The 11,558-nt window shown below is 58.0% G+C and overlaps 6 protein-coding genes across 6 annotated transcripts; 3 read left to right on the forward strand and 3 right to left on the reverse strand.

Annotated features, from left to right (window-relative positions):
- Positions 1-160: 160 nt before the first annotated feature.
- On the reverse strand, positions 161-1,739 carry SPRG_02030 (hypothetical protein; the record flags this gene model as incomplete). The annotated part of the gene is made up of 7 exons (XM_012340587.1): positions 161-490; positions 537-668; positions 716-852; positions 899-1,010; positions 1,057-1,281; positions 1,329-1,522; positions 1,565-1,739. The coding sequence occupies 7 exons, from the start codon at positions 1,737-1,739 to the stop codon at positions 239-241; spliced, it is 1,227 nt and encodes a 408-aa protein (XP_012195977.1). The 3' UTR covers positions 161-238.
- A 17-nt stretch (positions 1,740-1,756) lies between these two features.
- Positions 1,757-3,395, forward strand: SPRG_02031 (hypothetical protein; the record flags this gene model as incomplete). The annotated part of the gene is made up of 13 exons (XM_012340588.1): positions 1,757-1,805; positions 1,850-1,897; positions 1,948-2,042; positions 2,082-2,149; positions 2,194-2,383; positions 2,427-2,458; positions 2,506-2,586; positions 2,634-2,721; positions 2,768-2,780; positions 2,833-2,894; positions 2,938-3,000; positions 3,057-3,146; positions 3,195-3,395. The coding sequence occupies exons 1-13, from the start codon at positions 1,778-1,780 to the stop codon at positions 3,393-3,395; spliced, it is 1,059 nt and encodes a 352-aa protein (XP_012195978.1). The 5' UTR covers positions 1,757-1,777.
- A 56-nt stretch (positions 3,396-3,451) lies between these two features.
- Positions 3,452-5,543, reverse strand: SPRG_02032 (hypothetical protein; the record flags this gene model as incomplete). Its single annotated transcript, XM_012340589.1, has 7 exons — positions 3,452-3,583; positions 3,629-3,688; positions 3,741-3,888; positions 3,935-4,814; positions 4,866-5,059; positions 5,107-5,363; positions 5,421-5,543. 7 exons carry the CDS (start codon positions 5,541-5,543, stop codon positions 3,452-3,454), a joined length of 1,794 nt encoding a protein of 597 aa, XP_012195979.1.
- Positions 5,544-6,203: 660 nt separating this feature from the next.
- On the forward strand, positions 6,204-7,491 carry SPRG_02033 (hypothetical protein). The gene is made up of 3 exons (XM_012340590.1): positions 6,204-6,521; positions 6,571-7,025; positions 7,076-7,491. The coding sequence occupies exons 1-3, from the start codon at positions 6,229-6,231 to the stop codon at positions 7,423-7,425; spliced, it is 1,098 nt and encodes a 365-aa protein (XP_012195980.1). The 5' UTR covers positions 6,204-6,228; the 3' UTR covers positions 7,426-7,491.
- A 282-nt stretch (positions 7,492-7,773) lies between these two features.
- Positions 7,774-8,712, reverse strand: SPRG_02034 (hypothetical protein; the record flags this gene model as incomplete). Its single annotated transcript, XM_012340591.1, has 1 exon — positions 7,774-8,712. The coding sequence occupies one exon, from the start codon at positions 8,710-8,712 to the stop codon at positions 7,774-7,776; it is 939 nt and encodes a 312-aa protein (XP_012195981.1).
- A 1,568-nt stretch (positions 8,713-10,280) lies between these two features.
- On the forward strand, positions 10,281-11,448 carry SPRG_02035 (hypothetical protein; the record flags this gene model as incomplete). Its single annotated transcript, XM_012340592.1, has 3 exons — positions 10,281-10,567; positions 10,617-11,020; positions 11,099-11,448. The coding sequence occupies 3 exons, from the start codon at positions 10,281-10,283 to the stop codon at positions 11,446-11,448; spliced, it is 1,041 nt and encodes a 346-aa protein (XP_012195982.1).
- Between the last annotated feature and the right edge of the window lie 110 nt (positions 11,449-11,558).

The raw sequence follows: 11,558 nt of genomic DNA on the forward strand, positions 1-11,558 counted from the left end.
CGCCAACGTGGCGCCTGTATATGCCCATGCGCACCCGTTCGCTCCGAGTACTGTTACACCTGCTTTGTTGCAGTAGCCATGGCGCCCTCTTCTGCCTTGAAGGTCCACCCTCCCACCGCGCCCTCCCACTGATACTCGACATTATTATTGACATTGAGATTGCACTTTGAGTTTGCCCTTTGTATTGCAATATGTAGAGGAATGGTGTGGAAACCTCAAACGCAGGCTCAAAAGAGGATTACAGGCCGAGCCGCTCGAGTGCGTCGCGTGCGTCGCGCTGCAACGTCGCCGATGTCGGGTGCAGTCGCATGACGTGGCGGAGCGACGTGGCGAGCGCCGGAGTTGCCCACGTGCCGCGCCCAGAACACGCCGCGTAGTGGCGCAAGATGCAGCAGACTTCAATCTGCAATCCTTCGTGGTCTTCGTACGCTATGTGGCAGGCCAGAACGAGCTGTAGCATACCAAGTCCTTCGTCGCAAACCTCGGAAACCTACGAGTAGCCGCATGTTGAATATCAACAAGGCATCGATTTGAACCTCGCGGTCGAGAAAAAAACGGGCTACGAGATGGTGCACGAGTCGAAGAAGGTCAAACGTCATGGGTGCGTCTGATTCGTGGTACCCGCGTAGGGCGTCTTGGACACAGGACCAGCCGCCCGCCACAGTCAGCTATCGCTCCTGTCACCCTCCTCCTCGAATACAAACGCTCACCAGACCTCGCAGGCCAGAGACGACGACGCGTGGCACAGCGTGCGGTAAAGGTGCGTCACCTCGGCCAACACGCGTGGCTGCTTCCAGTGGGTTGCAAAGACCGTGCGGAACCACGCGGCGTCTTGAAAGAAGAGTCGAGCATCTGCGCCACGTCCGACGATGACGACGTCAACGACAAGCGCTCCCACCTTTGTCGCACACGAGCTCGATAAAAGCGACGCACGCCATGACCACCTCTTGTGACGAGAGGTGGGTCACGACTGCACTTACAGCATGGTTGCCCATGTCGGCAATGTGCTCCTAGCATCCAGTAAGCTCCATTTTGTACAGAAGAAAGCTGCGACACCGTGCTAAGCCGGTGCTTGAAGCGGCGTGCGATCGCACCAAAGACACGGTACCCGTGGCTCTGCGCGAGCGGCTCGTCCATGTACCGAGTGAGCACGGAAAGCTGCAGAGGAATCCCATCCAAGGTCGTGAACCAACGAAGCGTGAGCGGCTCGCTTGCTGTCAAAAGCACATCCAGCGTCCAGAGCACCTCACTGACGATCCGCGCACTGGCGGGGTAGGCCACCTACGCGCTCGAGACTCCATATTGCACGTTTGATTCTCGAAGCGTACAAGGAGTGCATGCAGATGGTCGGCCACGAGCAATGCCTCGAGGCGGAAAATGTTGCGTGGCGACGCGGCCAGCGACCGCAGCGCCTGGCAGCCAAAGAACTGGACCTCTTCGAGCGGCTGAAGCGCGCGCAGCATCTGTAGTACCAGCGCACATGCGCCGGCCGACCCGAGGCGCTTGGCCGTCGCTTCTTCATCTACACGACGTAAACCAAGGCAGAGAAAGGCGGCGCGCGGACCTTTGGCCTCGGTCACGGCGCGTTGGATCGCCATAAAGCCAGCGATCGCGAGACCGACGTTGTTGGGGTCGTCCGAGAGTCGCTGTACGAGGAGCGCATAGTCTTGGGCCTCTAGAAGAGCGTCGAACGAGAGGTCGGCACCGTCCTGGCCGCGGGCTTGGCGCGTATAGCACATATTTCGAATCTTTTTTTGGCTTTTACGCGCGTTTTCGGATGGTGCAGCCCGTGGTCGTCGACGCCGGTGGGCTCGAAACAAGCTGCACGCACATCCTGATAGCAACGTAGGTATTTCGTACGTCGCGTGGTCGCCGGACGATGGACCGCTCGTCGCAGGTGCGAGCGTTTGCCGTAGGAACGTCGCTTCCTGTAGAGATGGTACGTAGATGAGCCCAACAACACAACGCTGGTCTTCCTCGAGACAGACGACCTTGCGTACGCGAGGTTCTTCGCAGACTTTGGCCCTCTGCCCCTCGGCCAAGTAAAGCCCGCGCTTTGCATTCGATCTCATGATAGCTAGGTGGTGCGATTTCTACGCACGTTGCAAACCACTGCAACGAGCTCGACGCGCGTGCTCTGCTACTCGACGTGCGTACAACATGTCGGTTATCGTACCGAGGCATGCGCGGTAGAGCCCACCCGCAGCGCCAAGCCAACGCCATTGCGCTCCTCACGCTCTACCGCGTCCTCGTCCTCGAGCTCTCGCCAGCAGAGGCATTCTTGCCATTTCAAGCACTGTTGCTGCCGCTTTTCCGGGATGCTTCGTATGGCGTTTGCACGTTTGGGCTTTCGATACTCGACTGCGCGGCGGCGATGCACAAGGTTAGCGCTGCGGCAACGTGCGAGAAAGATGCGGATGCTGTAGGCGGTGGCGCGACGCCTCTTTGCGCTCGACACGTGCGCTGGCGTCACGGCAGGAAAGGCAAGCCAACGGTGCGATGTAGGTTTGACGTCGACCGCTACGAGGCGATGGGAAACGAGAGCGACATGCACTGGATCGTGCCTCAAAAGCTGGTCGCCCTCCCGTACGACCCCACCCACGTAGGACGGGCATTCACGCGTTCGCGTACAGCGGCCCGACGTCGCAGCCCGCGAGTAGCGATCGCCGAGCGTTTCCGCGGCGCGTCGACGACGTCGCGCTGGAGCTCAAGGCCCTGAACGTCTGCCTCTCTTGGACTTTCAATGGATCGATCATTAATGGGGTAGGTATCGTGCGTCGGTATATCTTTTCTCGCAACGAGGCACTGCAGGGCCATCGCTTCGTGGGGTAGTGCGCCTCAACGATGCTTCCGACTACGCTGCGCGCACCATGGTGGCTGTCGGCTTGCGTCACGTACGTTAGCAGCCATGCTCTGTTGCCAGCTAGCGGGACGTAGGTGGAGTTGCCGTGCGCTGACGGCGGCACGCCATCCGAGGCGCAACTGGCGTCCTTCTTCTCGGTGCGACCCATTGCGAAGCCTTGCAGCTGCATTCGCATGATACTATAATGTGGTAGATCTGCGACCGCGAAAAGGGCGCTGTGGCGGTGCACTGCGAAGGCGGTCTCGGCCGCACAGGCACGGCGATCGCTGCGTACCTCATCCACGTACTACGAACTTGCCTGCTTGCTCCAGCACAACAACGTGCTACGTAGCGGTATGGATTTACGGCGCCTGAAGCCATTGCGTGGTGTCGACTGTGTCGGCCGGGAAGTGTCCTCGGGCAGCAGCAGCACTTTTTGATGTATATGGCGCCACGCCTTCGCGCCTTGCCACCCACGGCGATGCCCGCCAAGACCACAAAACACCCCAAGAAAACAAAGACAAACAAGACGATGGTGACAAACGAAAGTTAGCTCATGACCTCGTGCAATAGTTTAATAATATTGCTGCCGGTTTCCTGATGTACGTTTCAGTGGTGTCCTTTCTTCGTACGGGCGCTGAGGTTCGGTACGCCCTTGGCACAAAGCATGCGCGCCAAGCTCTCGAGCTTGACGTTCGGGAGGTACTTGGCCCGCTCCGCGTTGAGCTCAAACTCGTGCGCCTACGCGCGCACTTGAGCCGCGCTCCATGTACCTTTTACCAGCACCTTTTGGTACAGTTCAAGCACATCTTGCTCGACGAATTCGTATGGAAAGTACTTGGTCACCTACGTAAAAGCAAAATTTCGCGTGGGCAGAGAGAAAATCTCAGCCACGAACCAGCGCCTTGAACTCGCTGTACTCGACCCCGTCAATCGGCGTGTCTCGCTTGAGCTTGGCCGTGATCGTCTCGAGGTCTCTCGCCGCTTGCGTGTTCCAAACGTGCATGGCGATCCCCAAGACCCCTTCGAGCGTCAGCATGGTCCACCTACTTTGCGTCCAAACACAAGATCAAACAATTTAGTTGTTGATACCGTTTGCTGCGCGGCAAGTGCCGACTCGAGGGTCGGGACGAGCTCACGGATCGCGCAGTACCAAGCGCGGCCTCTGCAACGTCAGTGTCTTGGTCGTGCAGCATCTCGCGCATGATCGCTTGCGTCTCTGGTGCGATGACGACGCGGTCGATGTAGTTGGGTACGTCGTTCGGGTCTTTGAGCAGCGGGAAGGCGTTGTTGAGCGCCATAATGACCACGTTCGAGCCAAACTGAAGCGGTTTGTGTGCATGCAATGCCAGCGTTCCCGCAAGCGTAGGCAGCGGGATCAGTCCCACGAGAAGCGCTAGGAGGCTGTCGGCCATGCGGGGGCTATAACAGCGGAGGTTCGAAAGACCCATGATGCAGCCCATGATATGGATCCGCGCAGAGCTCTCACGATACTCTGCGATGCCGAGCACGAACAAGTAGAGCTGCGCCTTGGACTCGGCGTATGTCTTGTACCTACCCTCGCAGTAGCAACGAGGTTTCGGGAAGCACTGGTATTTACCGCTTGAGAAAAAGTGCTGGACGAACGTCGGAAAGCTCTGCCGCGGGACGCGCAGCGTGTTGGTCTGCAGTGTATAGACTGCACGGTCAACCCAAATGTCATGGATGAGGCCAAGCACTTGGTCGATGTCGAAGCGCTGCAAGCCGGCATCGGCGACACCAAACGCAGTCACTTGATCCAACCACCGATCATGCACTGCCGGCGTACTCTGCTGGGACCAAAATTGCGCGCTAAAGACCGTCGGCACCGTGAGCGCCGGAATCGAACTGGTGACACCGTCCGAGCCCGCGACGAGGGCCTGAAAGTGGCGCGCGTACTGCTGCCACGGTACGACGTCGAGGTAGTCGATGGACGTTGTGATCTTGAAGCGCACTAACGCTAGGTACTGGATTTGAGTCGTGGTGATTTCGGGAGGGGGCGTACGGGGGGGTGCCTCTTTGGCGCGGAAGCTCATGCCTTCCGGCGGCTCGGGTGCCTTGATTTCCTCGACCTCCTTTTTGATGAGGAGAATATTGGCGGACGTGAGGTCGGCGATCTTCTCCGTGCACTGCGTCACGACCTCGCGCAGCTCCGCACTCGTGATTTGCTCTTGCACCAAGCGCACTTCCAACTCGTTGCTACACAGTATGAAGCCGCGGCGACGTGTACACGCTGCGTCACTTACTTGGAGAGTCGCGTCTCGTCAAGCACGCGAACAGCCATGTCGCGGGCGTTGAGCGAAAGCTCGGTTGCGGTCGCCGTCAACGCCTGCACTTGAGCTTCGAGCTCGAGGTTGCGGGCCTCTGCAGCACGCAATGCGTCCCGCAGCTCTTGGATGGTCGATTGGGCCGTCGCGTGCGCCTCCCGTAGCGCGGTGGCGTCCATCGTCTTGATGACTTCGGCCTTGAACTTGTCACGCCAGGTTGCATTTTCATGTTCCAGCTACACGATGCAACGCATAGCTGCGATACGGCTGCAATGATAGAGAAGGAACTGTACCTTGCGGATGTACTGCTCCATCTTGGCCCGGTGCGTGCGCGCATGCACCTCGCGCGTGAGTAGGTGGTCAATGCTCAGGACGGTCTCGTGCGCGATGTTATTCGCCGTCGTCTCAAAGGTCATCGGCTCTGCGCAGCTCGCGACTACACGACACATAATCTCCATGGTCAAGGTACATATAATCGTGTACGAGTAAGCGGTAAGCTCGGCGTGCTGGAGCTAAATCGGCGTCGCAGCGCCTTGTCGGGCGCTGACGTCGTGACAGACTCGACGTTCGTTGCTTGTCTCAACTTGCTATTACATGTACTGTCCGACGATGGCATTGGTGGACACACCACACGGGCGCTACAATCACCCTTGTCTGTCTTCTCATCAAAGCCTCACCTACGTACCGCGACGGGCGCGAGAAATGTCGCGCTTCCAGTCGCTTGGCGGTGATTTCCTTGGCAAACGCTGCCGACTTGTGCCGCACGACATCGTCAAAGTACTCCTAGAGTGTAGTACTACATGTTGTCATCCTTGTACATCGAGGCACGGGTCGTACCTGCTCGGCCGCCGTAAGTGCCACGTCAATCTCGCGCTGCAGCTGAGTGAGCGCGGCCCGCGCAGGCGTCTGCATGGTCGTTGGCGGCGGTGGGAAAGGCGCAGCGACGACGGTTTCGTTCGTCGGGTGACCAGCAGTGGCGGTTTCGAGGGGCCATCTTGCCGCGGCGGGCTTCTGGCAGCCGCATGGTACCCGCCGCCACGTGGTGGGCAAAGTATTTATGCAACTTCAGTCGGCATTTCGGATTCTTTGTTCGAGACCAGAATGGACCTCAGCGGCTTGCAGCTCACCGAGTCGATGCTGGCGTCGATGCTCAGCCATTCGTTTGATGACGAAGACCTCTGGAACGTCGAGACGATCCTCGGCACGGACGCCACCAACATGCTCGAGCTGGAGAAAGACCTTCAGTTTCTCGACGCGACCAGCGCGCCGCCCTCGGCGCCGTACAACGGACTCCAGATCCAGACCGACAATCTCAATTTTCTGCCCGATGCGATCATGGACCAAGTGTTTGCGACGGAGCCATGCTACTCGCCCGAGCCCAAGCCGCGCCCGCGGTATGTGCTATGTAATGGAACGTGGAGAAGCTATACTTCTGCCGCCTAGCAACTCGCTCGACATGATGACGCTCGAACCGCTGCCGCTCGACCACTTGTCGTTCGTCGCGCATCCCACAAAGCGCAAGAGTATCGTCAAAATCAACCCGATGCCACCGCAAATCAAAGTCGAGATGCCGCCGATGGATGCAAGCGGAGGTCGAATGCTGCACAGCTTCAACATGACCAACAGCAAGCTCAACTTCAACGTCAACACCAACATGAACGTCAACATGAACATGAACACCAACATGAACACCAACATGAACGCCGCCATGAACATGAACACCAATACCAATGTGAACATCAACACGGTCCAAGGCAACGCCAATGCACTCTCGCCCAAGAAGTGCAAGCAGTGCATTACGCCCGGGTGCACGCGCCGCGCGCAATCCAACAACCGATGCAAATCGCACGGCGGCGGTGCCCGCTGCACCGTGCCCAACTGCGGCAAAAGCTCCCAAGGTACGATGCGCTCTGATGATTGAATGACGACCTTCTGACTGGCGTTGCAGGCGGTGGGCTCTGTCGCGCCCACGGTGGCGGCAAGAAATGCAAGGCGCCAGGGTGCACCAAAGGCACGCAGCGCCTTGGTCTCTGCTACCTCCACGGTGGCATCCGCCGCTGCACGAGCCCTGGCTGCGAAAAGAAAGACCGCGGCAACGGCTTTTGCATCGCGCATGGCGGCGGGCGCAAGTGCTCGACGCCCCGCTGCACACGCCCGGCGCGCCGCGGCGACTCGTGCCAAGTGCACGAGGAGCAGAAGAGCGGCAACGTGCTGCTGACGCTCCAGAGCAACGCGATGAACCCGGACGCGATTGCGTTCATGGGTCGCGCGATTCTCCAAGCGCCCAGCCCGCACTGAGCAACTTGCATTCTCATTTATTCCTATTACCTAATACTAGTATATCAAATTCAGCTTATCACCCTCAATTTGTCGTTGCAAGTTGGACACTTTCGGTGTCGGCTATGGAAACCCGTCGGCAAGGCGCAACGGAGTACGGGTGTAACGGTATCAGCATCATATCGTTGGTGACTTCAAGGTCGGGCATCTTCTGCTTGAGCTGCTCGACCATCTTGGCGGGGATGATGTTTAAACCGCAACCACTGTCCGGCACACAAGGCACGTCGAGAACGCTGTTGAGCGTCAAAACCATGTGATCTTCACTGCCCGCGAGGAACTGGCCGAGTCCGGAGAACGCTTTGAGGCGACTTAACTTGATCTTCTTCGTGTCGCCGCCACCGTTGCCGCCTTGTTCGCTGCCGCCGCCGCCGCGTCGACCGCTTTTCCAGTTCTTCTTGACGGCAGCTTCTTTTGCTTCGCGTTCGAGCTCGGGCAGTCATGCAATTTGTGCTTCTTGCTGCCGCAGTGCCAGCACGGACGTTCCTTGCCGTCGTCCTTGGTATCCTTCTGCACTGGTGTCTTGGTGTCCTTCTGCTTGAACTTGCGCTTCTTCTTCTTGCGTGCACCTTGCTGTTCTTCTTCTTCGTCGGACGACTCCTTGTCGCGAAGGCGCTTCGTCTTGGGGCTCCACGACTTGTAGAGAAGCGCTCGCTTCAAGATGATCTTCCCGAGGTGCTTGAGGCCAGCCTGCTTGTTGACCGCCATCTTCTCATCCATCAGCTGCTTCACGTCCGTCTGTAGCTCTTGGGGACGGAGCCGATCGACAAGCGCCTTGAAGATCTTGGCCTTGAGCTTGCCGTTCTCGAGCTTCTCGCCGAGGCCATGCTCTTCAATCATTTGCGAGGCCTTGAAAACAAAGCTGTTGACCCGCTCTTCGATATCTTCTTCGTTGTGGTCGAGGTCGAGCGAGCTGAAAACCTTGTCGTACGTGCGCACCGTCTTGTTGGTCTCCTTGTCGATGATCCCGTTGATCGCTCCCCAAAGCTCGTCTTCAGGCACGTTCAGCAAGTTGTAGTCGTCCCAGAGGCCCCACTTGGTCTTCATCAGGAACTCGAGATACCCGACGGGAGCGAACGAGTCGCGGACTGGAACACACGTCGCTGAGTAGCTCCGGCTCGTTCGCTGGCATTCACGCCGCATCGAGGTCTCGTATTCGAGACGCGCCCGCTTCCAAACGACCACGTCGCGGCGGGCGATGCTCTTGAACTCCGGGTGCACAAGCTGCGAGAGCACGACGACGCCGCTCATCGCGATCGCCGCTTGTCCTGGAGCCGTCATGTCTTCTTCTTGAGCGAAACTTGTTCGCTGCTTGGTCGCTAAAGTCGACTTTGTGACCGTTTCCGCCTCCAAACGCCAGACAAAGGGAGGCCGTACTCCCAAACACCGGCGTGTGTACTAAGAGGCAAATAGGGAACTAGATAGGCTAACTGACTGCTGGAGCCCTGGCCACAGGCTCCTGTACAGTCCCATCCTAACGGTTTCTCGGTAGGACTATCTTACTGATAGATTGATACAAACACATCGCCTTGTCTCGACCTGGTGGTTGTAGAGCTGTGCAGATACAAATATCCAGTGCTCAACCACTGTATGAGGCATCTACTGCCACACGATCTTAGTTTTGAATCAAGGTAACAACACAACCAAGCGATGTCGAAGCGTATCGGCGACACCAAACGCAGTCACTTGATCCAACCACCGGTCGTGAACTGCCGGCGTATTGTGCTGGGACCAAAATTGCGCGCTAAAGACCGTCGGCACCGTGAGCACCGGAATTGTACAGTGTACAGTTTCGTCCCCTTGGCCATAACGCCAGTGCGTGGGGGAGAAGAATGTGCTTCGTGTTGGGAGGCCCAAGACGGGACTGGTGAGTGAGTTAAAATGAGTAGCTAAGGTGAGCGTGCTGCTTGGAGCCGACTTGTTTGGAAATGTGCTTGGACCTTGGGTCTTGGACGTTGACAGTTGCTGCATTGCTAAAACGGGAACTGCGGTTCGGGCAATGGTTGAAGATAGCGCACTTGCTTGGCCGTGGTCCAAAAACACAGCTTCACGCGTGCCGCGAGAAACGAACCCACGCTAGGTACTGGATTTGAGCGGTGGTGAGTTTGGGGGGCTTTTTGGCGCGGAAGCGCATGCGGTGGCTCGGGTGCCTTGATTTGCTCGACCTTGTTTTTGATGAGACGAATATTGGTGGACGTGAGGTCGGCCAATCAGATCGTGCGATTGCAACGAGAGTCCGAAAGGTACCGTTATCGAAGGATCGCTTCGTGCCTTTAGAGGGGACGAACTGGCTTGTGCAACACAAGGCGAAACATCGTGACAGACTCGACGTTCGTTGCTTGTCTCAACTTGCTACAAGTTCTGTCCGACGATGGCATTGGTGGACACATCACACGGGCGCTACAATCACCCTCGTCTGTCTCCTCGTCATACGTACCGCGACGGGCGTGAGAAATGTCGCGCTTCCAGTCGCTTGGCGGTGATCCTTGGCGAACGCTGCCGACTTGTGCCGCACGACATCGTCAAAGTACTCCTAGAGTGTAGTACTACATGTTGTCGTCCTTGTACATAGAGGCACGGGTCGTACCTGCGTGAGCGGAGCAGGTGTCTGCATGGTCGTTGGCGGCAATGAGAAAGGCGGAGCGACGACGGTTTCATTCGTCGAGTGACCAGCAGTGGCGGTTTCGAGGGGCCATCTTGTCGCGGCGGGCTTCTGGCAGCCGCATAGTGGGCGATGTATATATGCATCTGCAGTCGGCATTTCGGATTCTTTGTTCGAGACCAGAATGGACCTCAGCGGCTTGCAGCTCACCGAGTCGATGCTGGCGTCGATGCTCGGCCATTCGTTTGATGACGAAGCTCTCTGTCATTCGTTTGATGACGAAGACCTCTGGAACGTCGAGACGATCCTCGGCACGGACGCCACCAACATGCTCGAGCTGGAGAAAGACCTTCAGTTTCTCGACGCGACCAGCGCGCCGCCCTCGGCGCCGTACAACGGACTCCAGATCCAGACTGACAATCTCAATTTTCTGCCCGATGCGATCATGGACCAAGTGTTTGCGACGGAGCCATGCTACTCGCCCGAGCCCAAGCCGCGCCCGCGGTATGTGCTATGTAATGGAACGTGGAGAAGCTATACTTCTGTCGTCTAGCAACTCGCTCGACATGATGACGCTCGAACCGCTGCCGCTCGACCACTTGTCGTTCGTCGCGCAGCCCACAAAGCGCAAGAGTATCGTCAAAATCAACCCGATGCCGCCGCAAATCAAAGTCGAGATGCCGCCGATGGATGCAAGCGGAGGTCGAATGCTGCACAGCTTCAACATGACCAACAGCAAGCTCAACTTCAACGTCAACACCAACATGAACACCAACATGAACACCAACATGAACGCCGCTATGACCAATGCCACCAATGTGAACGTCAACACGGTCCAAGGCAACGCCAATGCGCTCTCGCCCAAGAAGTGCAAGCAGTGCATTACGCCCGGGTGCACGCGCCGCGCGCAAATCCAACAACCGATGCAAATCGCACGGCGGCGGTGCCCGCTGCACCGTGCCCAACTGCGGCAAGAGCTCCCAAGGTACGATGCGCTCTGATGATTGAATGACGACCTTCTGACTGGCGTTGCAGGCGGTGGGCTCTGTCGCGCCCACGGTGGCGGCAAGAAATGCAAGGCGCCAGGGTGCACCAAAGGCACGCAGCGCCTTGGTCTCTGCTACCTCCACGGTGGCATCCGCCGCTGCACGAGCCCTGGCTGCGAAAAGAAAGACCGCGGCAACGGCTTTTGCATCGCGCATGGCGGCGGGCGCAAGTGCTCGACGCCCCGCTGCACACGCCCGGCGCGCCGCGGCGACTCGTGCCAAGTGCACGAGGAGCAGAAGAGCGGCAACGTGCTGCTGACGCTCCAGAGCAACGCGATGAACCCGGACGCGATTGCGTTCATGGGTCGCGCGATTCTCCAAGCGCCCAGCCCGCACTGAGCAACTTGCCTTCTCATTTATTCCTATTACCTAATACTAGTCTATCAAATTCAGCTTATCACCCTCAATTTGTCGTTGCAAGTTGGACACTTTCGGTGTCGGCTATGGAA

This window comes from Saprolegnia parasitica (genome assembly GCF_000151545.1).
Source record: "Saprolegnia parasitica CBS 223.65 unplaced genomic scaffold supercont2.5, whole genome shotgun sequence".
Lineage (NCBI taxonomy): Eukaryota > Oomycota > Saprolegniomycetes > Saprolegniales > Saprolegniaceae > Saprolegnia > Saprolegnia parasitica.

Bases quoted from the DNA above. Each gene is read 5' to 3' on its own strand.
- SPRG_02033 (XM_012340590.1), top strand. From the start codon at position 6,229: ATGGACCTCAGCGGCTTGCAGCTCACCGAGTCGATGCTGGCGTCGATG. The intron at 6,522-6,570 runs GTATGTGCTATG...TCTGCCGCCTAG, and splicing joins GAGCCCAAGCCGCGCCCGCG to CAACTCGCTCGACATGATGA. The intron at 7,026-7,075 runs GTACGATGCGCT...CTGGCGTTGCAG, and splicing joins CTGCGGCAAAAGCTCCCAAG to GCGGTGGGCTCTGTCGCGCC.